Source organism: Ovis aries, chromosome 3, assembly GCF_016772045.2.
Source record: "Ovis aries strain OAR_USU_Benz2616 breed Rambouillet chromosome 3, ARS-UI_Ramb_v3.0, whole genome shotgun sequence".
Lineage (NCBI taxonomy): Eukaryota > Metazoa > Chordata > Mammalia > Artiodactyla > Bovidae > Ovis > Ovis aries.
The window spans coordinates 176,479,293-176,505,414 of NC_056056.1; the positions used below are offsets into that span (position 1 = coordinate 176,479,293).

Consider the following 26,122-nt stretch of genomic DNA (forward strand, 5'->3'; position numbering starts at 1 on the left):
CCAGCCCTGAACTGTTGCTTTGTGATTTGAGGACAGGAAGGAAGCAAACGCAGCCAAAGAAGAGACTGGGCATGTTGGAGGGCAAACAGGGTGGATACAGGAGTGAGGCAGGTGGAGATCGGGGTATCACCTTTGTTACACGATTAACCTGTTTAGAGAAAATACATTGGGGATAAGGACAAGGGGACTCATCAGTACCTCATCCCTCCGCTGAACACCTTTCTTCTGCACATCACTGACAGTGATGACTGCCCACGCCCTTCCAGTAGCCAAGTAGAGTCCAGAGAAGGCTGAGATCTGCATAGCCACTCTCCCCCATCCTCTCCTCTAAGAAGTTCCTCTTCCTTGAGATGGAACAAGCAGGGTACAGTGACAGGCCGGTAGTATGCCCCTAATGGAATCCTGCAAGGAACTGGAAGGAGAGATGAGCAAGAGTCACCCTCTAGACAACACACCACACACATACACACACACACACACACACACACACACACACACACACACACACGAGGGGAATGGCACTGACCTGAGGAGATGGGATGCCCTGAACTCCCATCGGGTTAGCAGTAATCACTCTTCACCCTTCTTGGACACTTGCTTTGAGCTAGCCCTAGCCAAGCTCCTCCCTACTCTCTCTCAAACAATCCCTGGGCTACCCGGGAGACAGGCAGTATTATCCGGGTCACAGCTGAAGACAGGGAGGCTCTGCAGAGGCTTCAGCATCAGTTCAGGTGGAGCTGGAGCATGAACCCAGGTCCCCCACCAGAGCCACAATCCCATCTTTCTCCAGTTGGCCTCTGGGATTTTCCAGAAGAAACCTTTCCATCAGGCACCGATTTCATTCAGAAGATCCTGGGGCTGCTGGTAACCTGGTGAATCAACCAGGAAAAAAGGCAAATACCTGACTGCCTTGAAGCCTGAAGCATGAGTCTTCTTTTGCAAAGGCTTGTCTCTCACTGCCTGGGGACTGATAAAATATTACAGATAAAGGACACCCCTTCCCATTAAGGTTGGGGACCTTCCTACTTCCTGTTTCCTTTTCCTATAAAGACCAGGAAACTTTGCAGAAATGGAAGCAGCTGAAGAATGCTATCCTTTAGCAAAGCCCCTACTTTTGAAATAGGTCAGCTAGTTTAAATTAGTGAAAAGGCTGAATTCATGGAAATGCTTTAAAGTATTTTTGTTCCTGTCACAAATAACCTATTAATTTAAATGGCACAAATTTTTGCTAAAGTAGAAAACTTAGCAGCTGAGTCAAAGGTTGCCTGGTTTTCTTTATGCCCATTCATGTCAGCCAGTTCAGTAGCTCAGTTGTGTCCAACCCTTTGCGACCCCATGGACTGCAGCATGCCAGGCTTCCCTGTCCATAACCAATTCCCAGAGCTTACTCAGCCTCATGTCCATCAAGTCGGTGATGCCATCCAACCATCTCATCCTCTATCATCCCCTTCTCCTCCTGCCTTCAATCTTTCCAAGCATCAGGGTCTTTTCAAATGAGTCAATTCTTTGCATCAGGTGGCCAAAGTATTGGAGCTTCAGCTTCATGAGTCCTTCCAATGAATATTCAGGACTGATTTCCTTTAGGATTGACTGATTTGATCTCCTTGCAGTCCAAGAGACTCTCAAGAGTCTTCTCCAACACCACAGTTCAAAAGCATCAATTCTTCGGTGCTCAGCTTTCTTTGTAGTCCAACTCTCACATCCATACATGACTACTGAAAAAACCATAGCTTTGACTAGATGGACCTTTGTCAGCAAGGTATTGTCTCTGCTTTTTAATAAGCTGTCTAGGTTGGTCATAGCTTTTCTTCCAAGGAGCAAGCATCTTTTAATTTCATGGCCCCAAAAAATAAAATCTGGCACTGTTTCCATTGTTTCCCCATCTATTTGCCATGAAGTGATGGGATCGGATGCCATGATCGTAATTTTCTGAATGTTTTAAGCATGTAGGCAATCCAAAACGTACTCAAACTGCAAGTAGTTCTACCCTGTAGGAAGCAGGTGTTAATGAAAATATTACCAGGGCAACAAATCATAAAGATCCATCAAATTTACAGACTTTAGAGAGTGAAGGTTACACTGCTAGGGCATAGCAACAATTTCTGACATCTGGTGCTTTACAAGACACCCCTGTTAGAGCAAACATTTGCAAGGGCTGTTTCAGTGACGCAGCATAAAATCTGCTCTCCTGTAGCTATAGGAGAGGAGAGAAAATTTTTTTTCCTCCTGAATTTGCTGAGATTTGTTTTCACCAGCAATTAAAACGGCCTGGTTTTCAGGCCAAGCATTGGAATTCAAAGGTTATTAGCACCAAGAGAAAGAAGGCAGGCCTGAGGAGTTCAAAGCTCACAGATGAAAGAAAAAGGACATAATATAATGATGAATAAGTGGAATATAAAGCATATAGTGTTTTGCATCTTCAGTACAACATTCCAAGCTCAGATAACTAAAGGTGGTCAAATAGTTGTTCCTTGTGGACCTGCTTATAAGGAAAGAGAAGGGTGAGTAGTGACAAAAGCCCCGAAGTGGCATCTCCATAAGGCCAGGAAGGCCACGTAAATGAGGGAAATGGGTGTGGTGTAATACAATAGGGAGTGGTGGGGACTGGGGCAAACTGGAGCGCAAGTGCCTGATTGTTTTATAGTACCTTGTCCTCTGCCCTCCCAGTGCATTCTGGGGGAGAATGGTAAAAAGAGCTAAAGGTGGGAGATGTTAGCAGTTTGAGAAGCAGAAGTGGGAGCTAGTTGAAGGTGGATAGTGGGAGTGAGAGTCTGAGCAGAGGGAGATGGGTTGCTGAGAAGAGGGAGAATGTCGCTCCAACCTGTTGACAGTCTTTAAAGCAAGTGGAGAAGCGAGTGTTGGCCAACTCTCTGGCATCCTCTGTGGCCTTTCTTCTCTTTGTTGTTGTTGTTTAGTCGCTAAGTCGTGTCCAACTCTTTTCTGACCCCATGGACCCTCCATCAGGCTCCTCTGTTCATGGGGTTTCCTGGGCAAGTATCCTGGAGTGGGTTGCCATTTCCTCCTCCAGTCTCTTTGGTTTTTGTTGCATTTTTTAATTAAAAAAAAATTACAGATGATTTGATATTTTTATGCCTTTTTTAATATGTTTAGATTAAAGCTTTTTTATTGGGAAGAGGTCAAGAGGCTATAGGTACTGACAGAGAAATATAAGTGGAGGATACCCAGCGCCACCACCTAGGGTGAATCAACCAGGAGGAGAATCGGCCAAAAAGGCAAATTCTGGTTCTAAGTTACAGCAGGGTCTGTGAAAGGGGCCAGGCCAGGGGTCTGACTTAGAAACTGAGCATGGTAGAGTCGGGTAGGGGTACAGGTGCATGGGCCAGTTGGTGGGTTTTCCCAGAGAGACCAAAGTGCTGCGCTAAGGACGGACTGGCACCTTTGTAGCCCCAGGAGAAATGGCTAAGATGCCAGGCGAATCGGAGGATTCTGGTGCTTAGCAATGCAGGCCCTGGAGTCCGAATGTCCACGTTCACATCCTGGCTTCTCCACCAGCCACTCGCTTGACCACGTCACTGTGACTCCTGGCGTCATGTCCCTGTCATACGCCTGACAGTGGTCCCTCTCTCCCAGGGCTGAGTGAGTTTACACCTGCAGGTGCCAGCTTGCATGGTGCCTGGCACATCGTGAATGCTCAGTAAGTAGTAGAGTACTCGCTGTACAACTAGTTACACAGCTTCTTTTTTCCTGGAGATGAGGGCAGGAGCCTGGCTCATTTGCCTCTGATCCTCACCTGAAACACAGCAGCAAGCAGGCAAGAATCACTTCCATCAGGAAAGGAGGGTGTTGAGCTGGAGGAGGAGGAGTGAGGTGGGGCAGGTGACCTCCTTAGAGGCCGAGTGGGTAGATGGTCGCCCTCCGCACCTGACAGTTATGTGAACTGTGGCCGGGGGTGAATCTTCTAAGGGGAAGTGCTACTTTTAATCACAAATAAGCTGTGAAGATTCCCTGTGAAATACTGAATTCCAGTTAATTGCACGTTCCTGTAACTGATCTGTTTCCTGTTCAGTCACGGTCTCTCCAGCAAGTATTTTATCACCGTGGCCTCCCTGTCAGCTCTTATGGGCGCTTTTCCAAAAGAGGAATCCAAACCTCATCCTTCTCTCCTCTAAAGCTACCCTCTCTCCCTTTCCTGTTCCAGATCCTCACTTCCTTAACAATAAAGAAATGTCAGATGTCACCTTTCTGGTAGAAGGAAGACCATTTTATGCTCACAAAGTGCTGTTATTTACAGCATCTCCAAGGTATGTATCATCAGTTTTGAAAGCACTGAATTGTAAGGGTGGCTATTACTATTCTCTAAAATTCAGTTTGGGTGGTTATCATCACTGAACAGGCAGATTTTCTTCTCAAAATCAAGGTTCCAAGACCATAGGGCATTTGTATAGCTTGTTCAGGCAGCATGATCCACAACGACAAAAGGAAGAAGCCACCCAGGAGTCCATCCGTGGAGGACTGGATTTTAAAATGTAGTGTATACATACCTGGGGCTTCCCAGGTAGTGCTAGTGGTAAAGAAAGTGCCTGCCAGTGCAGGAGACATAAGAGATGCAGGTTCAGTCCCTGGGTCGGGAAGATCCCACGGAGGAGGGCATGGCAACCAACTCCAGTATCCTTGCCTGGAGAATCCCGTGGACAGAGGAGCCTGGCGGGCTACAGTCCATGGGGTCACAAAGAGTCAGACACAACTGAAGCAACAGCACACACACGCACACACGTATACAGACATTATTCAGCCTTAAAAAGGAAGCCAGTTCTGACACATGCTACAGTATGAATGGGGAAGTGAAATATGCCTGTCATAAAAGACAAATATTATACCATACGATTCCTTTTATAGGAACCATCAATAATCAAGTTCATGAAAGTGAAAGCAGCTCAGTTATGTCCAACTCTTTTCTGCAAGCCAGAATACTGGAGTGGGTAGCCATTCCCTTCTCCAAGGAATCTTCCCAATCCAGGGATTGAACATAGGTCTTCCGCATTGCAGGCGGATTCTTTACCAGCTGAGCTACTAGGGAAGGTCAAGTTCATAGAGACAGTAACTAGTAGGCTGGGAACTGGGGCTAGGGGAGGGGGAGTAGGAGTTGTTTTTTGAGGACAAGGTAAGTCTTGGAGATTGATTGCACAATGATGTGAATATACTCCATGTAATATTAGTAAACACTCAAAACTGGTTAAGACAGTAAATTTTATGTTATGTGTTTTTTAACCACAATTTGGAAGAAGAATACAGGGCAGTCTCTAGCATAATCAGCAGTCTTTGTGTGGCTTAGACAAGATACTGTTCCTCTGGGCAGATGGAGCACATATTGAGCACAGAGCTTCATGAGTGGAGAATGGATTGGATTGTAACTTCCTCAGCCAGGTGTCCTCACGCAACCTGAAAACTCACACTGCAGCCTTGCAATGCCTGCTCTCCAAATATCAGGGAACTTTGGCATAAGGCGCTCAAAGTACAGAGGTCCTGAATCTTACTTTTCCTGAACCCTGGAGTTGACAACAGTAAAACATCATCCCTGCAAACTCCAGGAGATAGTGAAGGACGGGGAAGAAAAATACACTATCCTTTGCATGGTTCTGTTGTGACATCATGGAAGAGCTGTATCAATTGTGTGTGTGTGTGTGCATGTGTGTGTGTGTGTGTGTGTGTATGTTCAGTCCCTCAGTTGTGTCCGACTCTTTGCGACCCCATGAACAATAGCTTGTACCAATGATAACTTCTTAGTTTTAACAAGGTACCATGACTATGTTGGATGATAACATCGGGGCAAACTGGGTGAAGGGCATACTGGAACTTTCTGTACTATGTTTGCAACTCTTCTATAAATCTAAAATTGTATCAGATTAAAAGTTTAATTTATAAAAATAGACATGTCTTAGCTTATTTCTAAATGTATTGAGTATGGGAGACTTGCCTGGTGATTCAGTTGCTAGAATCTCCTGCACTGCAGGGGACGAGGGTTCAGTCCCTAGCTGGGGCGCTAAGATCCCACATGCTATGGGGCGACGAGCCCACACTGCAACCACTGAGCGTAAGCGCCACTACGAGAGAGTTTATGTGCCATGTTGAAAGATCCCGCATGATGCGGTGAGAATCCCACATGCTGCAACTAAGACCCAGTGCAGCCAAATAAGTAAATAAACAGAGTATCGCTGTGTCCCGCTGACTGGGTCTCTACCCACGAGGAACCCAGTTTAGCCAGTGGCAGGAAAATGCATCTAAAACTCTCAACAGGAGGCCATTCATTTAGGGAGACAGGTAATCAGCAGATGTTGATGCCTATGACATTAAATACCTACCATGCATCAGGGCCAGCCTGGCTCAGGCTCTGAGGATGCAGCCGAGGCGAGAGTCAGCAGCAGTCCTTCCCCTCGTAGAGCAAAGGTTGTGTGGGAGCAGGAAGGAGTGAGTTGGAGAGCTCCATGGGCACCTGAGGAGCTTGAAATTTGAGTCAGGAAGGACTCCAGGAAGGAGGCAGCCTTTGTGATGGGCCTGCAAGGTGGAAGGGGCTTTTTGTTTCTTACTTTATTCTTCTGGCCTCATGGCGCAGCTTAAGGGATCCTGGTTACCCAACTGGGGATCAAACCTAGGGCCCTGCAGTGGAAGCTCTGAGTCCTAACCACTGGACCACCAGCTGGAATTCCCTGGACAGCATTTTAAAAGGCTTTTGTTCTTTTTAAATCACCTGCTTGAGAAGTAATTTAACAGTCTAGACACTGTTTTTAACTTTAGCATTTTAACTTCAAATTGGATCATGGTATCGTATCAGGGGACATTTTATTAGACAATCTATAGATATGTCATCGTATTTCCGAGTTGGGGGGATATATTACATGTTTCTATCATCAGAGAGCTGAGCCTTGCAAGCTGTGCATGTCTTTGTGAGTCTTCTTATCTCCCTTTTTATGTTCTTGCTCAGGTTCAAAGCTCTCCTCTCCAGCAAACCAACCAACGACAGCACCTGCATAGAGATCGGATATGTGAAGTACCCCATCTTCCAGGTGAGCCCCTGCTGTGACCTGGAAGTCTGCCTGTGGGGGCGGGGCACCAGTGAGTCCCTCCGAGCCTCCGCCTGTGGATCAGCCGCGGCCCTGTCATCAGCTCCTGCACTTCTGGCCCTTGTCTTCACACTGCCCCTCCCCCTTACCATCCATGCAAGCCCACAGCGTTAACTGAGCACATGCTTAGTGCCCAGCACTGTGCTGGAGACACAAGGATAGAGGACACTCTCCTGCTGGGGCCTCACAATCCAGAATGGATAACTCTGAGTAATTAGTCAGTTACAATATAAAGTTGGAGTGAGCGTGAGAGAACCAATGTGCTGTGACAACTCAGACCAGGGAGATTGGGGAAGGCCCCTTGATGGGGTGCCAGCTGGAATATTGCAGGCTGAAGAGAACCTGGTGAACTGTGGGGAGGCTTGGGGCTTAAGAAAGGGGGTTAGAGGGACTTCATTGGTGGTCTAGTGGCTAAGACTCTGAGTTTCCAATGCAGAGGGCCTGGGTTCAATCCCTGGTTAGGGAACTAGATCCCACATAATGCAACTAAGAGTTTACATGCCATGACTAAAAAAATTTCACATGCCACAACTAAAGATCCCGTGTGCTGAAATGCAGATTGAAGATCCCACATGCTGCAGCTAAGACCCAGCACAGCCAAATACATAAATTTAAAAGGGGGATAGGGCCAGTTAGAACACTGCAGGCGGGGAACAGGAGGTATGAAGTCCCCAAAGATGACTGAGCCCAGTGTGATCAGGAACCAGTGGACTTTAGGGAATCCAGTGTCATGTTAATATTAATAAGCTAATTAATAGTTAATATTAATAGGTTAATGGCTAATATTAATAGGTTCAGATTAATAGGCCTGAACCTAATGTAAATAGGAAGGAAGGCTTGTCAGAGGCCAGATGACAGGGCCATATCTCTGTTCGATTGATGGCGATACTGTTTGGTTTATCAGGCACCTTTGAGGGGAGCGCAGCGACATTCTTCCTTTTCCCCCATCCTTCATGCCTGATTCACTGGGGGTTGTTTTGTGTGTATGGTGGAGTCTTTGTCTGGTTTTGGTATCAGGGTGATGGTGGCTTCATAGAAGATCTTTTGGAGTGGTCCTTCCTCCTCAGTCTTTTGGAAGAGTTTGAGAAGGACCGGTGTACATTCTTCTCTGTGTGTTCCGTAGAATACACCTGTGAAGCCATATGCTCCTGGAGTTCGTGCCTGATTCATAAATCCAGCCCCTCAGTGACATCTCACAGCTGATAGAAATTCACACCCCTCGCTAGCCTCACAGCCCTATTTCTGGGGTTCTGCATCTCATCAGGGGTGTGAATGCTGGTGGGCTGCTTACATCATCGAGGAACCTGCAGGGGAGACTGTGGCCCCTCCCTGCTGTCCTATGGCCAGGGCTAGTCGGCCAATGTGGGTGACCTGGGGATGGAGTTTATAGAATTCTGAACAGGACCTGATTCCTCCAGTTCAGTTCCAGAAGGAAAGCCCTGGGAAGAAGTGGGGAAGACACAGCCTGACCCTCGGGAGACTCACATTCTGGGAGGGTTGAGGAGACCATGCAGAGATAAGCAGGTGTTAGGGCAGGCCAGGGTCTCAGGGCAGAGGTCCTGGTCTGGTCTGTGAAGGACAGAGCTGCATTTCAGGATCTAGATGCTACACCACAAGGTTTAAACAGCAGCATCCCCCTGTTTAAAATCATTATCCTTCATGTGACCTTGAAAAAACTATCCAGCCTTCTGAGCCTCAGTTTCCTTATCTAGTGAATAGGAGGGAAAGGGTATCCCAGAGGGAGAAAGAGCACAAAGGCACAAAAGTGGGAAGTCCTGGTGTGTGTTAGAGGGAAGGTGATTATAGTCCATTCGGCTGTGTGTTAAGGTAGACTGGACACTGAAAAGATACATTGGAACCACGTAGTAGAAGCCAAGTGCCAGTGGCCAGATGATGGTTCTTCCCTGCATTTACTAACCTTGGCCCCCCAGATCCTGTGATTCAGAGTGCTACCAGGAAGCCACCATGCCCTCACAGTAAGCCCTAAAGCCCGTTCAGGTGCCTATGTTTCCACCATTAGAGATGCTTTCCTTTGGTTATGTTGAAACTTCAAAATAAAGAATCCTTATAGAATAAGCATGGGTTAAGACATTCTCTTCTCTGAACCTCATTTTCCCCATTTTGAACTCCAACTATGAATGAGGCACTGGCCTTTGCTTGCATGTAGTTATCTGGATAAATCTTGCCACTTTTAGAGGTAGGGAAACTGAGGTCCAGAGAACTTGGTGCTAGTCAATGACAGAGCCATTATTTGAACGCAGTCTGGTCTTTGTTGTTGTTGTTCAGTCACTAAGTTGTGTCCCACTCTGTGACCCCATGGACTGCAGCACACCAGGCTTCCCTGTCCTTCGCTATCTCCCGGAGTTTGCTCAAGCTCATGTCCACTGAGTCGGTGATGCCATCCAACCATCTCATTCTCTATTGCCTCCTTTGCCTCCTTTGCCTCCTGCCCTCAATCTTTCCCAGCATCAGGGTCTTTTCCAATGATTTGGCTCTTCGCATCAGGTGGCCAAAGTATTGGAGCTTCAGCTTCAGAATCAATCCTTCTGATAAAGATTAAGGATTGATTTCCTTTAGGATGACTGGTTTGATTTCCTTGCAGTCCAAGGGACTCTCCTTCTCCAGTACCGCAGTTTGAAAGCAAAGAGAAACAATAATAATAGAAGCTGTTCCTTGTGCAGCAGCTATGTGCAGGGCTCAAAACCAGCAGTGCTCAGGCTCAGCTGTGCAGTGGAATCATTTGAGGAGCTTTGATGATTCCCAAGGTCCAGGCTGTCATTTAGGATCTGGCTGCAGCTCAGGCATCAGCATTTTTAAGTCTCCACCTTCTGCCATCATCCAGAGTCATGTGCAGCCAAGGTGGAGAACCAGTACTCTACGTTACAGTGTTTCTCAAATTTTAGGAAGCATCAGAATCTCCAGGGGAAGCAGTGGGGGTGAAGAGAGTTGCTGTTAAGCCACGAAACTTGCTAAAATGCGTATTCCTGAGCCCCACCCCCAGAGTTCCTGATTCTATAGGCCTGGGATGGGGCCCGAGAATTCATGTTTCTTATGAGAACATAGGTGATGCTGATGCTGCTGGTCCAGGGACCCACTCTGAGAACCATGACCCATGTAATCTAATTCAGTTCAGGCCTCCCAGCTCCCTCTCCAGGTGGCTCTTCTCCCCGTGGACAGACAGGTAGAGGAAGTGGCCAAGCTGAGCTTCAGACCTGGCTGACTTCCAGACCTGATCTCTTAACTGTCTCCCTGCTATGGGGCCTTGGGTCCTCCCTAAAAATCACCCAGCCCCAAGGAAAGGCCCATTAGTGTTTGGAGCATGAGCCCAATGCTGGAAACCGTGCACCCCCCTCCCCAGCTCTCCCAGTGCTCGTGGAGGGGCACTTATGCCATCGAGCCTAGGGCTAATTGGAGGGGTTCTTGTCATCAGAACCTGGCTTGTGGTCGGCACTCAGTAAATGTTTGCTGTGGGCTGGTTGAATGAGAGACCTACACAGGAAGGCATGGCCCAGAGGAATCGAACGCCTGTATTTACTTTTGGCTGGGGAAAGCTTCCCAGCCACGTTAGCCTTGAGTTACTGTAATGGGCAGAGAAGATTGAGCAGACCCTGGGGAATTCTCCACGTTCCTGCCCCTTCCCCATAAAAGAAGAAAAGCCTCATTTGTGGCTCAAAATAGGCCAAGTCAGGCTGAATCTGACCCAGAAGGAGACTCCCAGGGGCCAGCTCACTTCCCTTCCATGCTAAACAGAAGAATTTTAGTAAATGAGATGGCTTTGAGTTTCCTCCCTGCAAGACTGTTTAACATCACACGCGGGCAAGAGCCCCTTGCAACTGAGGCTGCACCTGGGAGCAGGGCCTCCACCAGGCTGTGGATGCCATTTACATCCTGCTTCATGCAGGCTGACAGCTGCCAAGAAAAACAACCCCATAAACAGACCCTTTGGCCTAATCAGGGTCTGTTTCACTCCCTTGCAGAAAAGGCTCGTGCTGCCTGAGTCTGAAGGTGGCTCAGCACAGCCCAATTTAATTCCATTAGCCCTGTGGTTAATGGGGCTCCATGCCTGCTCCTGAAAGCAACATTTCCAGTCAACAACACAACCTTGAGGAAATGAGATAGCATGCTGGAGAAGTGCTTTGTAACTGGAGAGACCCTGTTTTCAGGACAGTTATTATTATGGCTTTTACCATCACTATTATTGATTTGGCCTTTATAAAAGAGAGGTCCTTGGGGAATAAATGGATTTTAATAAAGCCAGTGTCTCAACATTTGCCAAAGATTAGATGCTTATGACCTGTCTGGGTCCAGGGGAAGAGTAAACAGTGTTACGTTATCATTTCACAAAGCCTCAATCGTCAGCACTAAAGCCCCATTCTGCCACAGGCAGTTGGCCAGTGAGAGACTCAGACGCAAAAGAGGAAGGGGAGGAATTGTGTTTCTGGTTAAAGTGTCCTTGCCGCTGGCAGGCACTGGGGATGCAGAGGTGGGTAAGACCCACTCTGTGCCCTCAGACCCCAGCAGGAAATAACACTGCAGTCACGGGCGGTGTGCTGCACAGCACAGGGTGGGAGGCAACTAACAGATCTGAGCAGATCTGTGGAAGCTTTGCAGAGGTGACTTCTGAGCTGGATCCTGAAAGAGGGGCCGGAGATCAACAGGTGGAGAAAAGGGAAGGGCATCCAAGCAGAGGGAACAGCGTGGGCAAAAGCAGAGTGAAAGAGATGGTGGTAGGTTCTGATAAAGGCAAGTGGTTGGGAGCAGGAGACCAAACCAATCAATCCTAAAGGAAATCAACCCTGAATACTCACTGGAAGGACTGCTACTCAAGCTGGAGTTCCAATACTTTGGCCACCTGATGCAAAGAGCTGACTCATTGGAAAAGACCCTGATGCTAGGAAAGAGAGAGAGCAGGAGGAGAAGCGGACAACAGAGGGTGAGATGGTAGGATGGCATCAATGGACATGAGTTTGAGCAAACTGCAGAAGATAGTGAAGGTCAGGGAAGGCTGGTGTGCTTCAGTCCATGGGCTTGCAAAGAGTCGGACACAAATCGGTGACTGAACAACAACAGTTGAGATTAGAAGGAGAGGAGGGAGGAGTGGCAGGTGAGATCTGAAAAAGTGAATCGATCCAAAGCAACAGCATTCATTTCAGCAACAGTGAAAAATGGAAACAACCCACATGTCCATCAACTGATGGATGGATACACAAACTGTAGTGCATCCATACAAAGGGATGTTGTTGAGCAGTGAAAAAGAAGTGAAGGAGTGTGATACATGGGACCTTGAAAATACCACACCAAGTGAACAAAACCAGATGCAAAAGAGCACATGTTGTACAATTTCATGTATATGAAATGTCCAGAACAGGCAAATCATAGTAGATGTCATGACTGACCCAAGGAGGAAATGGGGGAGACTGCTAACAGGCGTGAGGTTTCTCCGGGGGAGGGGGTGAAAATGTTCTAAAATTAGATTGTGGTGGCACTTCCCTGGCAGTCCAGTGGTTAAGACCACACCACCACTGCAGGGGGCACAGATTGGATCCCTGGTATGGGAACTAAGATTCTGCCTGCCAAGTGATGCGGCCTTTAAAGCAAAATAAAATTAGATTGTGGTGATGGCGGTACATTATGAACACGCTAAAAGCCACTGACCTGGGAGCGTTGGTTTTTGTTGCACTGGGTCTTCACTGGTGTGCACAGGCTTTGCCTGGTGAGGCGAGCAGGGGCTGCTGTCCAGTTGCAGTGCGCCGGCTTCTCGTCGCACCGGCTCCTCTTGCTGCAGGGCACGGGCTCCGGGCATATGGACTTCAAGAGTTGCATCCTGTGGGCTCACAGTTGTGGCTCACAGGCTCAGTTGCTCCAGGACATGTGGAACCTTCCTGGACCAGGGATCAAACCCATGTCCCCTGCATTGGCAGGCGGGTTTTTAACTACTGTACCACCAGAAAAGTCCAAACTCTGTACTTCAAATCAAAGCATTTTTAGATTCCACATATCAGGGGTATGATATAGTCTTTTTCTTTCTGATTTACTTCACTTAGAATGATGATCTCTAGGTCCATCCCTGTTGCTGAAATGGCTTCATTTCGGTCTTTTTTTATGACTAATATTCCATTGTGTGTGTATATATATATATATATATATATATATATATGTATTCATAGATAGATATAGATACACACACATCTTCTTTATCCATTCATCTGTCAGTGGACATTTAGGTTGTTTCCGTGTCTTAGCTATTGTAAATAGTGCTGCTGTGAGCATTGGGGTACATTTACCATTTCAAATTACAGTTTTGTCTGGATACATGCCCAGGATTTGGGATTGCTGGATCACATAACAAGACTATTTTTAGATTTTTTCTAAGGAGCCTCCATACTCTTTTCCTCAGTGGCTGCACCCATTTATATTTCTACCAACACAGTGGTAGCGTTCCCTTTTCTCCACACCCTTTCCAGCATTTATTATTTGTAGATTTTTTAATAATGGCCATTGTGGCCTGTGTGAGGTACAACTTTGTTAAAGCTTTGATTTGCATTTATCTAATAATTGGCCATGCTGAGCATCTTTTCATATGCCTATTGACCACGTGTATGTTTTCTTTGAAGAAATGTTTATTTAGGTCGTCTGCCCGGTTTTGGGTTGGGTTGTTTGTTTTTTGTCGTTGAGTTAAATTAAAAGCAATTACTTTAAACCCACTTGCAAAAAGTAGATTGAGATCAGTTACAAACGATGTTGAATGACCTGAGAAAGAAAATGGAAGGTCATTCATACTAGAAAAAGATTTCACCCTCAGAGAAAATTAGAAAGCCAGCACTTACTGAGTCCTTGCCACGCGTCTGCCAGGTCCCTGTTGGGCCTGTTACATGTATTAACTCATTTAATTTTCATCACAACCCCATGAGGTGGGTAATATTATCCCCACTTTACAGATGATGAAACTGAGGCATAGAGAGCCTAACTTAATTCAGGTCTCACAGCTTTTAAGTGGCAGAGCCAAGTCAGAAACTGAAGCAGTTCAACTCCAGGACCTTGCTCTTAACCACTGTCCTGAATTGGTCACTGACCATCAGAGCTAGAAGGGACCACAGAGGGCAACCCAGTCCAGTCACCTCACTGTACAGACGTCCAGAGGTGGGATGTAAACAGTCTACAGGGTTTTCCAACACAGCTGCTTAGGGTCAGGCAGCTGAAGCCAATGTGTCACCGAGGCAGGCAGAAAACATTAGAGAGTGGTAGAGACTGTGGCCAACCGGGGGAGGATACATCCCACCTAAAGCTCTGACACTCAGCTTCACGGGAGGTGGTGACAGCCGGCGCCATCCCAGCCTTGGGCTTCCTTCTACCTAAGAGACACCGTCTTCCAAAGCTCTGGGACTTTACACACCATCCAGTCATGTGTATGGAGCCTGGCTTGGACAGTTCGCACCATCAATAAAACACTGAGACCCTGGACCCTTAGTGACTTCATCTTGGCTCTTATCAAGCTATAATAAAGAGAAGGTGGTCTTGCGGTAGCCCAGAGTCACCCTCTGAAGCTGAAACCAGAGGTTTCCGGTCAAACTGGGTCATGTTCCCAGGAGAACTGCGGCTGGTTCAGGGTCTTTAAGTCATGCCGCGTGTGCTGCAGTTCTGGGCAGCTCAATGGGGCTGGAGGTGAAAAGACAACCCATGATTGTCACCCATAGGTGGGGGAAAACCGTCCTGGGGAGCAGAGCTTAGAACTGTTTAATTTGGCCCTGAGGGTGAACCACAGGGCAACAAATTACAGCATGGTGTAAAAACATATCCAGCCTATAAAACCTGTGAATGGAACTTCTTCCTGAAAGGCAGCAATCCAGGGGGAATGGCCACCCCTGTGAAGGGATGTCACGCAGGGACTCCGAGCCACTCTGAGGCTTCGACTGGGTGGCTGTAAGGTGACCGTGTCTGTGTGCCAGGGGCTCTTTGCTCACTGTGTTCTGTCTTCCAGCTGGTTATGCAGTATCTCTACTACGGTGGCCCAGAGTCGCTTCTCATTAAAAACAACGAGATAATGGAGGTGAGGAGCCTGCCGTGGTCCTGAGTGGGTGGCTGACATGGGTGGTGTCTGGGGGCAGCCTGTGTCTGGTTTTCACTTGCATGCAGGCTTGGAGGTCCTGCCTGCCTCCCTTAGATCTCTCAAGGACTTCTCCCTAGAGCCTCTCCCTGAAGGCTGGGGTGCTGGGTGCACTAGTCCGATCTCTTTCAATAGCAGCTGAGTGAAGCCTAATTTTATCTGGCCCTGGGGGTGGAGGACAGGAAATTTACCGAAGAGTCTGAGGCTACCTCTAGTTCCAGGCACAGCTGGGGCTCAAATAGCATCATCAGAAACTATCCTTGACAATTTCTCCCTTGTCATTTGTAGGAAAAGCATTTCATCTGAAAGCTTTCCTCAAATCTCAGCGTGTCCATTGAGGCAGAAGCTAAGAGGCAATTACAAGCTCTCCCAGCTTCACCCAGCAGCTCCCTGGCTCTCCCCATCTCCTGTCCACCTCTCATAACTCTGTGTTCTCCTCCTCCTTGCCCATCGGGCCCTGTTTCTGCCCCCATCTGTCCAAAGCCAAGATTTCCCCTGCTCCTTCCTAGGAGTGGGACTCTTGTGTCAAAGGTGGTAGCTTTAAGCGAGTGAAAGTCGCTCAGTCATGTCCAACTCTTTGCGACCCCATGAACTATACAGTCCATGGAATTGTCCAGGCCAGAATACTGGAATGGGTAGCCATTCCCTTCTCCGAGGGATCTTCCCAACCCAGGGATTGAACCCAGGTCTCCTGCATTGCAGGCGGATTCTTTACCAGCTGAGCCACCAGAGTAGCTTTAAACTGGAAGCAAAAATCACTCTGCTAGCCCTGAGAGAAAGATCCGGAACCCCACTCAGGTACCGGAAGTCTGGGGAGCCTGATGAGAGATGTTAAAACACGAGGAGTAGTTCAAGAAGTGACCCCTCATGGTGGTTCACACATGGACTCTGGGCCAGCCTGGCTTCAAATCCAGGCTCTGCCCCTTCTGTGATCTTGGACGAGTAATTTAACCTCTGTCATCCTCAGCTTTCATACTTACAGAACGGGGATGACAATATCTACCCCACTGGGTTTTGAAGATCTTAAGAGTTTCTGTTTGTAAGATGCTTACCGCAGTGCCTGGCGCGTGTCACAGGGGCTGTGTGTTCACTGTGGAGCCCTTTATCCCTTTGCCCTTATTCTGAGAAACCTTCCGTGGTCACTCCCCCGCCCCCTGAAGTTCCTCTCTGTCTCTCTGGACCACTCTGACAAATCACAGCCTCAGAACTTAGACTGCACTCTGAGGACTCAGACTCTTATAAACCTTTTAAAAAGCTATTTTCAAGTTAAAATAATGAACACACATTTCACTTGTGTAAATAATACGAGCTTTATAATACTTAAAAAGCCCATCATCCAGCCATCTCCCTTCCATCCCTCAGCCTTTTCCCCAAAGGCAATCCCTTTGAACTCTTGCTTCAGTCCTTTTCTTCCCCTTCCTCTGTTTAGCATCTTCCGAGGCCAGGTACCATGGTCAGGGCTGGGATACAACTGTGATGCAGAGGGGCAGAGATCCCTGCCCTCCCGGTCTGTGGGGAAGGTGATGGGCATGACATCATGTCTGGTGTGAGAAAGGCTGTGAAGAAGACTAAGACAGGTTAAGGGAGACAGACAGTGATGGAGCGAGGAGACCTGAGGTGATATCTGTGTTGAGACCTGAATGAACGGAGGAAGTGAGTCACCTCGATATCCATCCTGCTAAGAGCATTCAGGCTTCCCAGGTGGCTCAGGGGTGCAGAATCTGCCTGCCGATGCAGGAGGTACAAGAAACACAGATTGAATCCCTGGGTCAGGAGGATCCTCTAGAAGAGGAAATGGGAAATGGCTCCAGGATTCTTGCCTAGAAAATTTCATGGACAGAGGAGCCTGGTGGGCTACAGTCCATGGGGTCACAAAGAGTCTGATGCGGCCGAGCACACACACAAATAAAAACATTGACCCTTATTTCTGGACGTAACAATTTTAAGCATCTTTGATTGACTTCCTGCTGCAATTGATGCAAATCTGATTCACTTCTACCGCACGCCTCCCCTCTGCCATCTGCCCCACCGTCGAGCTCTGTTGCCGGGTCCTAGGCCAGCTGTGTAACTTTTGTGCCTTAAAGTGACGTAGCGACGCTTTATTCTCAGTGCCTGCACCTTGGGTTCCACTGCAGGAGATGAAGGGTTTTCTCACCACAGTCTTTGCTTTCCTTCCATCTCCTAACCTCTGACAGGCTCTTTTTATGCTTTTTAGCTCCTGTCTGCTGCTAAATTTTTCCAGCTGGAGGCTTTGCAGCGACACTGTGAGATTATCTGTGCAAAAAGCATCAATACCGACAACTGTGTGGATATTTACAACCATGCCAAGGTAATCAATCCCATTCTTGCTGTCCAAGCATGCCCCATGAACTTTTGTGGGAGAGGCTTTCTCTGCAGATGCTCTGGGTCTAGGCCGAGGGTGGATGCTGGGTCTGTGCATTCAGGCCGAGCTGACCTTGTTCTTCCTCAGGTCTGCTTCCTGCTCTAGGAGAGATGTCTTTCCCTTCTTCTGACCCTCCAGAATACAATGGAAGCAGAAAGCCAGAAGTTTTAAAAGCATAGTCATCCTCAAACTCCAACGTGTACATGAATCACATTGCAGGCTCTGCTTCAGCAGGCCCAGGCTGGGCCCTGGTTTTGCATTTCTAACAAGCTCTCAGATGAAGCCTCTGCACCTGGTCTAGGCCACAGGCCACACACTTAAGCAGCAAGATTCTGGAACAGAATCTTGCTTCTCCAAGTGGTCTCCAATCCGGCAGCACCAGCATAGTCCGGGAGCTTGTCAGAAATGCACATTAGAGGCCCCACTCAGACCCACTGAGTCAGACCAGGGGGGTGAGGCCTGGTCGTGTGCAGCTTCGCAAGCCCTCCAGGTGATTCTGGGGTTGTTCATCGAGGAGAACCATTATTCTGGAACTGAGGTTCCCAACACTGGCTGCATGGATGAATCACCTGGGCACTCACTTAAAATCCCCATGCCTGGGACCTCTCACAGACCAATTCATCAGTCTCTGGGGGTGGAACCTGGGGAAAAGATATTTTTTTCATAACTTCCTGGGTGACTCTCAGATGTGCCAAGGTTGAGAACAGGTGTGGGTGCTAAAGAAGTCCAAAGAGTCCTCCTAGTCAGGTGGACCCAACACCGGGGGAGACATTTGGAATCTCTGTTTGGCCTTTCACCCCAGACCTCTGCTGGGGAGTCCAGGAATCTATATTTTTAATAGGCTCCTAAGGCAACAGTTGTGATTTCAGCCCTAAGACCAGTCCTCATGCCAGTTTTTGGAGTAAAATCAGTGAACCATCAGTTTCATCCAATTCATTTCACAAGTGGAACTGTGTAGCCATGTAGTAAAACCATGTAGCCAGGTACCACTTCATTTTGGTTCATGTGCTCAGGACAGGGGGATTAGCATCTTCTAGAAAGAAACAATGAGATGAATTAAGATTAGGAGTTCATTTAAAACAAAGCATTCCTCTTTGATAGAACTGGAGCTCAGCACATATGCCTCCCACATCCACAGTCTGTAGAGGAACCACTGATGTAAATAACAATTATTCTGCTTGTTTAAAAAAAAAAAAAAGAAGTCGTGGTTGAGATATTATTTTCTGTCTTAAGACAGCATTCTCTAAGCCCTTTTCATGTGCAGGCCCCTGTGCTTAAAGCCTTGTTGCATTACTGTTTTTAATCCTCACCACTATCCTTTCATTAGTCCATGTTATAATAAGGAAGCAGAGGCTCGGAGAGGTGAAGTAACTTGCTTAAGGTCACACGACTGGGCCTGAGATTTTTTTCCCACTGTGGTAAAATATATACAATGTGAAACTTACCGTTTACCATGAAACTTACCATTTCTAAGTGTCTACCTCAGTGGCCTTAATACATTCACATTGTTGTACAACCATCATCACTATCCATCTCCAGGACTTTTCATCTTCCTAAACTGAAACTCTATACCCATTAAATGCAAGCTCCTCATTCCCCGCTCCTCCATGACCCCTGGCAACCATCATCCCACCCTCTGTCTCTATGAGTTCTACTGCTCTAGGTACCTCATATAAGTGGAATCATACAGTATTTGTTTGGCTTATTTTTGTGGCTGGCTTCTTTCATTTAGCACAATGTCTTTAAGGTTCAGGCTGAATATATTCCTTTGTATGTATGTACGATATATCATGCATTCATCCGTGTACACTTGGGTTACTTCCACCTCTTGGCAACTGTGAATAATGCTGCTGTGAACAGGGGTGTGCAAATATCCATTACAGTCTCTGCTTTCAGTTCTTTGGGTGTGTATGCCTAGAAGGGTAAACCTCACTTCAGAGCACGGGTTCTTCCTTGTGTTTACAATCTGGCCTAATACATGTTTGAAATATTTGTGATAATTCTTGATACTCAGAAGATTTTCTGATTGGTCATTAGTAAATCAAAAGATACAGGGAGGCTACTTGCTCCCCACTCACAGTGGGTGTTTTGGTTAAATGAGGCTTTTAACAAAACCTGGTTTCTTGGGACACAACAAAATTTATTTTTTACCTTAAACTGGTTACTTTGCAGAAAAAGCATCCAGAGAAAACTCTCTACCCAGGAAGAGGGCCTGATTAGTTTCACCTTCCTCTGCCCCGTCCCCTGGCCATGGATGCCCAAATTGTCCTGTGAACCCCTCATCCACAGTGGCTTTGCCGTGGCCTGTCTCCTTGGGAATGCAGCAAGGCTTGCACGCCACAGCCCCATTTTAATCACTTCAGCCTCCTTGGCAGGCAGCTTCTATAGCTCCCTTGCTATTTAATAACGCAGCGAACACAATGTGAGCCTGGACTGGGAATGTGTTTGTGCTACAGGCTCACAGCACCTGTGGCAAAGAACTGCCTCTTTCATGTACGTACCTCTGCAGCCAGAGCTTGGCCTTTTGCAGACGCCAGCCTCTGCCTACCCTCTCAGCCTCATCCTGGGACATTTCCAAGGTCAACACCTGCCCTTCATGATACTTTCATGGAGGCCAGGGCAGTGCCAGCCCCCACCCTGTGTCCCTTCTATGTGCTGCTTCCCCTGTGCTGTGGACCCTGCAGCATTAACAATCACCTCCTATGTGGATTCTGTTACTGGCAGGTTGTGCTGCAGACTGAGGCTGGTTTAGTAAAAGAGCCAGAAAAGAAAGAAATGAACATGTGGTTTGGGACCCTCAGAAATGCAGGCATTTAGGTACTAACAATCATGTTTCAAATATCAGCAAGTTCTTGGCAGCATTACTTCTATTCTGCACGTAACCACTGGCAACATCTGTGGAGTTTTATCCAGAAGAGAAGTCCAGCCCATAAATGCATGGCTTCATCATCTTTGTTTCCCTAGCAAAGCTGTCCCAAACTGTTCAGTCATAAAGAAGAGGCTCTGGAGCCTCTGATGGCTCTTTCAGGGTATCTTTCAGCTTGAGAAAAAGAACAAGCCTGTTCATCCAAATGAATCTAAGCTAAGGCAGTAAACTCAATGGGGCACTGTGATGAGAAGAACATGGGTTTGGAAACCAAGGGATTCGTTCCCTAGTATTTATTGTGTGCCCACTATTTACCAGAAATTGTATACATATTTGAATGTGTGTATTCAGATGGGTAATACATATCTGGTAAGACATGGTCTCTGCACTTGAAAAAATTTTTGTCTAGGACAGGAGTCAGCAAAATTCTTCTGTGACAATCCAGGTAAATATATTCACAGAGGCCATGTGGTCACTTTGATCCTCCTCAGCTCTGCATTTAAGGTGCAAAAGCAGCCAGAGACAATATACAAATGAATGTGTGTGGCTGTGTCCTAATAAAACTTTATTTATAAAACCAGGTAGTGGGCCACATTTGACGCCCAGGCCTGTAGTTTGTCAACTGTTGGTCTAGATGGTGAGAGTTCCAGTCCCAGTTCTGTCTGTAATTAGATATCTAAAAGTAGGCAAGCATATGATGTATAGTCATCATTCAGTAAATATCACATGTATAAATTTAAGTACTTATTATTCCCTAATTACATTAGCTTACAATAAGAAATGCTCCTATACAAAGCAAGTGGCTAGGAGTAGTAAGAGAAGGGGGTTCTCTGTGTCCCCAGAATCAGAGATAGGCAACTCTGAGCCTCAGTTTCCCCACATGTACAATGAGGCCTTTTCTCTGTAATTCAAAAAACTGGATTCATCTTGAAAGAATTAAAACATTCCTAAGAACTCTTCCAGCTCCAGGATACTATGCATCTGTGTAACATTTGGGCAATAACAAACCTACTCACTTGATAAACCTCAATAAGTTCCCTAAGCCTTTTAGAATAAGCTGGTATGTCCACATCTTAAATACTCAGAGTATGGTACTCACTAGTCCAAGCCCCCTCATTTTGTGGCTTGGGAAGCTGAGGCCCAGAGTAGTTATTTGACCCGCCCAAATTTGCATATGATTTTTATGAAGACAGGTCATTGGCTCACTGAATTATCACATGGGGTCAGTGAGCTCAAGGTTACAGGCTTGGTCCTACAATGGGCCAGTTAGCTGAACTAGATTCCATAGATACAGCCAATTCCCCTTATCCTAACCTAGCCACCTACTTTGTCCATGTGGGTCCCTGGATATAAATGAGTGAGATAAGAGTAATAATTACAAATAGTGTACATTTAGCATGGCAGCTAATATTGAGCAAGTGCTGATGCTGACTCCAAACAGCCACTGTTCCGAATGTGCCATGTATTACCTCACCTAAGGCCAGCAACAGCTTATTAGGTGGGTATTATTATTTGCCCCCATTTTAGAGATAGGAATACTGAGCCAGAGGTTCAATAACTCGCCCAGCAGCAGATGGCTGGAATGGCATAGTCTGGAATAAATTCCAGAGCCCCCTCCCTCAGCTCCCTTCCTATCCTGCCTTCCCTAAGTGCCACAAATGACAGAGTCCCACCATCAGTTATGTTCCACTCAGTACCCCCAACAGGTCCATGATGCGAGGACATAATCCAGTTTGAAAACGAGGAACCTAAAGCCAAAGGCCAAATAAAGCAGCCTTGGTCACAAATTCAGAAGAATGGGGGAGCCCTGATTTGAATCCAAGTCTCCCACTCATTCTTCCATTGCCTGTGGGCACTGCCTCATTATCATTCCACCGTCCACAGCGAGCAGCTGGAAATGCATCTGTGGCTTAACGGACAGAATATTAGGGAGTTCAGAACAATGAATTCCACATTCAGATAATTTAGATAATTCCACATCTAAATAAAGCAGAGGGTGTCATCTCAGGGAGCACTTAACTAACTTCTGAGCATGCAGCGCATTGCAAGAGAGAGACTTGCAAGCTTTGAAAACCAAAGAAAAGGCCTGAAGACAGACAGCCAGCCCTCATACCCACATTTGTTTCTTCATCTCAAACATGAATTCCTCCAGCAAGCATGTCTCCGAGATGTAATGGTATCAGGCTAGAGGCAGTGCATCCTAATGGTTAAACACACAGCCTTCAGGACTTGAGTTACAGGGTTCACCTCCTGGTTCTGCCTTTGACATGTTGTGTGAATTTTTGTCAGCTACTCTCTTGTCTCAGTTTCCTCACCTATAAATCAGAGGTGGTAATAGGACCTGCCTCGAGGAAATTTGAAGATTAAATGAGATGATGCACATAAAGTGTCTAGCATGATGCCGTCAATACATGTTTGCTGCTGGGATTGTAACTCTGAGAGTGAACTGCTCATTCACACGTTCAGCAGATCCATAGTGTCTACTGTCTGCCACGTCTTCTGCTTGGGGCTGTAACGTGAGGCAGGTTGATGTCAGCCCTGCTGTGTTGGTTTAGTCGGTCAGGAACTGTCTCTCCATCAGTTTCTCAGCATTAGCACTGTTGGTAACGTGAGCTACATAATTGTCTGCCGAGGGGTCTGTCCTCTGCATGGTGAGATATTTAACAGCTTCTATGGGGGCTTCCCAGGTGGCACTAGTGGTAAGAACCTGCCTGCCAATGCAGGAGATGTAGGAGATGCGAGTTCGATCCCTGGGTCAGAAAGATCCCCTGGAGGAGGGCATGGCAACCCACTCCAGTATTCTTGCCTGGAGAATCCCATGGACAGGGAGCCTGGAGGGCTACGGCGCATAGGGTCACAAAGAATCAGACACAACTGAAGCAACTTAGCATGCATGCATCGGGTAAAGAGATTAGAACTGTGTCTGCAGGCAGGAAGAGGGCTTGCAGAAGCACACACAGCCACTTCAAGCCAGCTCCAAACTGGCATCTCTCACGCAGCTACATCCTCTTAGCCAGAGCAACTCACAAGGCCAAGGCGTGGAGAAATGAACTCAGCCCTCCGATGGGAGGGAGCTACAAGGTCACGTCCACTGGGGGTGAATACAGCAAAGGACGCAGAATCAGGACCACTGTCGCAGTCAAGCTACCTTAATAGGCATTCACCAGAATATAGATGAAAACAGGTGCTTTCAGAAACATAACCATTTCGTGCTTCCTCTCCACTCTCCACAGTTTCTTGGAGTCACAGAGCTCTCAGCATATTGCGAAGGCTACTTTCTCAAAAACATGATGGTCCTTATCGAAAATGAAGCCTTCAAGCAGCTCCTGTATGACAAAAACGGCGAGGGCACGGGCCAGGATGTGCTGCAGGACTTACAGAGGACGTTGGCCGTCAGGATTCAGTCAATCCACTTGTCGTCTTCCAAAGGCTCTGTTGTATGAGACGTCCGGTCCAGAGAACGCTCCCCGGGGACTAGCCAGTTCTGCTGCTGCGTTGGCTTCACACGAACCCACAAATCTCACCTGGCGTCTGTTTTTGGCTGAGCCAAGGAGCTGCCTCTACTGCCTCAGCTGCTCTTGACAAAGCAAATGCAGCTCCCATGAGCTCCTGTTGAGAAACAAAGGACACGTCACTGGTCTACAGATGAGGGTGCACCTGCATCCAGAGGCAGAAGGCCAGGGGGCAGCCATGCTGGCCTCATCTGAAAGCCCCCCGGCGGCAGTTGAACATCCCTTGCCAAGGGCCTCTGTCCAGTGGGTGGACTGAGGACTAAAGGTCATTCAGGTTCCAGGCTGACAGTTGGAGAACGTCACCGTACTGACCCTGAATAGCATTATATTTATTACACATTAAGGACCTTAGTAGCTGCAGTTCCATAAGAGTCAACATGATAGCAAATTGGTGAGACTGGTACCAATAATGAAGACAAATTTTTAGGGGTGGGAACTTTTTAAAATGTTCATATAAAAAAAAAACCCAAAACAGGGCAGCCTTGTAGTTTAAAATATATTTCTAAAAGCTTAACAGTTCATTTTCAACTGAATTGTGTTTAGGGATCTGTGTTTTGAGATTTCTTTTCTTTTTTTGAAGAAAAAAAACCAGTAAGTAGCAGGTCTGTACTGTATACACATGCACCTGACAAGATATTACTGATATTCTACACAAGGGGAAATAATAACCTTGCCTTAGTGATCATGGTTACACAAAAGAGGTGCACTGCCAATACTTATCTCTAACTCAATAGTTGAAAAAAAAAAACCTGCATGCTGATTGTGGTTTCGGGGTGAGAATAAAATCCCCCCACATTAAAAAAATCACACATGCATTTGCATGGCCCGAACCTGTAAACTGTTATGTTTGTGCTTCATTTTTGCCAAGTAAAAATGTCCCATCACTTCTTGCTAAAAATCCATTTGGTGAAACTAACATATCCATTTCCTTCCATAGTTATGAATGTCCCTGAGATGCTATTGCAGAAATGTGTTCATAGATGATGCTGCATATGGGATGGGGGGCGGGGCACGTTGGAGAATTTACTATTAATCCCAGAGTTCTCTCTGTATTCTCAGAAGATGTTAATAGTTTGTTACTAGCCAGAGAATATGACTATGTTAGATTATTTTTAAAGATGAAATATGTATGATAGGATGGATTCTCCCTGTATTCCGAGAGTGTACAGTATAGGGTTATCTATAATGAAAGTTTATATCAACAGGGTTCCGTTTGCTCTGCCATATATTATAAGCAGAAGAGATTAGTGAAGTGCCACAATATTCCAAACAATCTCTGAGTTGCTTCCTTTTCTTTCTTGTCCTTTCATTTGAAACCTAGATAACATGTGGTTAAAAACTAGGAGAATGACTCTTACCCTTTGAGATGGCAAAGTTTTGTTGATAAACATATTTCCTAGCATGCCTTTGGGAACTTGTGCACAGACCCCAGAGTCTAAAGGAGCTGCTGTTCAAATGTTGTACTAGCCCCCTGAGCCGTTGTTCAGAGGACCAAGGTCAAGTCCTGTTTCTTGGGTATCACCCATGGCGTACGCAGGCCACGTCCGTCTACAGTGTTGGCTCTTCTCTGATGCTGATACAAGGCTTCTCTTCCACTTGGTCATTTGCAAACCTCCCCAGGCCCTACCATCCAATGAGGAAGGGGGAAAAAAACAAACTGTCTACAGAGGAATCCAAGTTACAGATACACAGCATGTCCCGAGTCTTCGCTGTCTCTCACTTCCTCCTGTCCTCAGAGATGCTGCGTGGATGTTTCCTTAGCCGCGACTGACTTCCCTGTGAATGTCTGATGCTAGCTCAGGGCCTTTGGGCATTGATTATGTACAGCGGCAACTCCTGATGGGCTTCTGTTATAGTTTGGTGTGCTTTCTCTGTCATTAAAAGAAATGATTTTCCCAAGCCACACATTGTGTTTATGGTACCTGTGTACTCGTACCCAGCTGTAGCCTGAGAAAGCCACTCAGTTAAGAAATCGGAAAAGATGACCCTGCAGAAAAAAAATCAAGGGAAATGAAGATGCTAGATACAAGATAGGTGCTCGTGTCGCTGAACACCTTCCACTCTGCCAACTAGAACTTAGCTAACCAAGCTCTAGTCCCCTGGGCCTGCAGACACCTCTGGGTGCTACCCTTCCTTCCCATTAGGCAGAGGAATATAGGTGCCACTTGGAAGTACTTT

General features: G+C 46.8%; 1 protein-coding gene across 2 annotated transcripts in view; it reads left to right on the top strand.

Annotated features, from left to right (window-relative positions):
• Window positions 1-25,847, top strand: part of ABTB3 (ankyrin repeat and BTB domain containing 3) — a 323,751-nt gene extending 297,904 nt beyond the window's left edge. For both annotated transcript variants that reach the window (XM_027967688.3, XM_027967689.3), the window contains 5 exons: window positions 4,160-4,262; window positions 6,941-7,022; window positions 15,058-15,126; window positions 17,399-17,512; window positions 23,666-25,847. In XM_027967688.3, coding sequence (XP_027823489.1) covers window positions 4,160-4,262; window positions 6,941-7,022; window positions 15,058-15,126; window positions 17,399-17,512; window positions 23,666-23,875 — 578 coding nt within the window. In that variant the 3' untranslated portion in view covers window positions 23,876-25,847. The remainder of the gene's footprint in view (window positions 1-4,159; window positions 4,263-6,940; window positions 7,023-15,057; window positions 15,127-17,398; window positions 17,513-23,665) is intronic.
• Window positions 25,848-26,122: the final 275 nt, after the last annotated feature.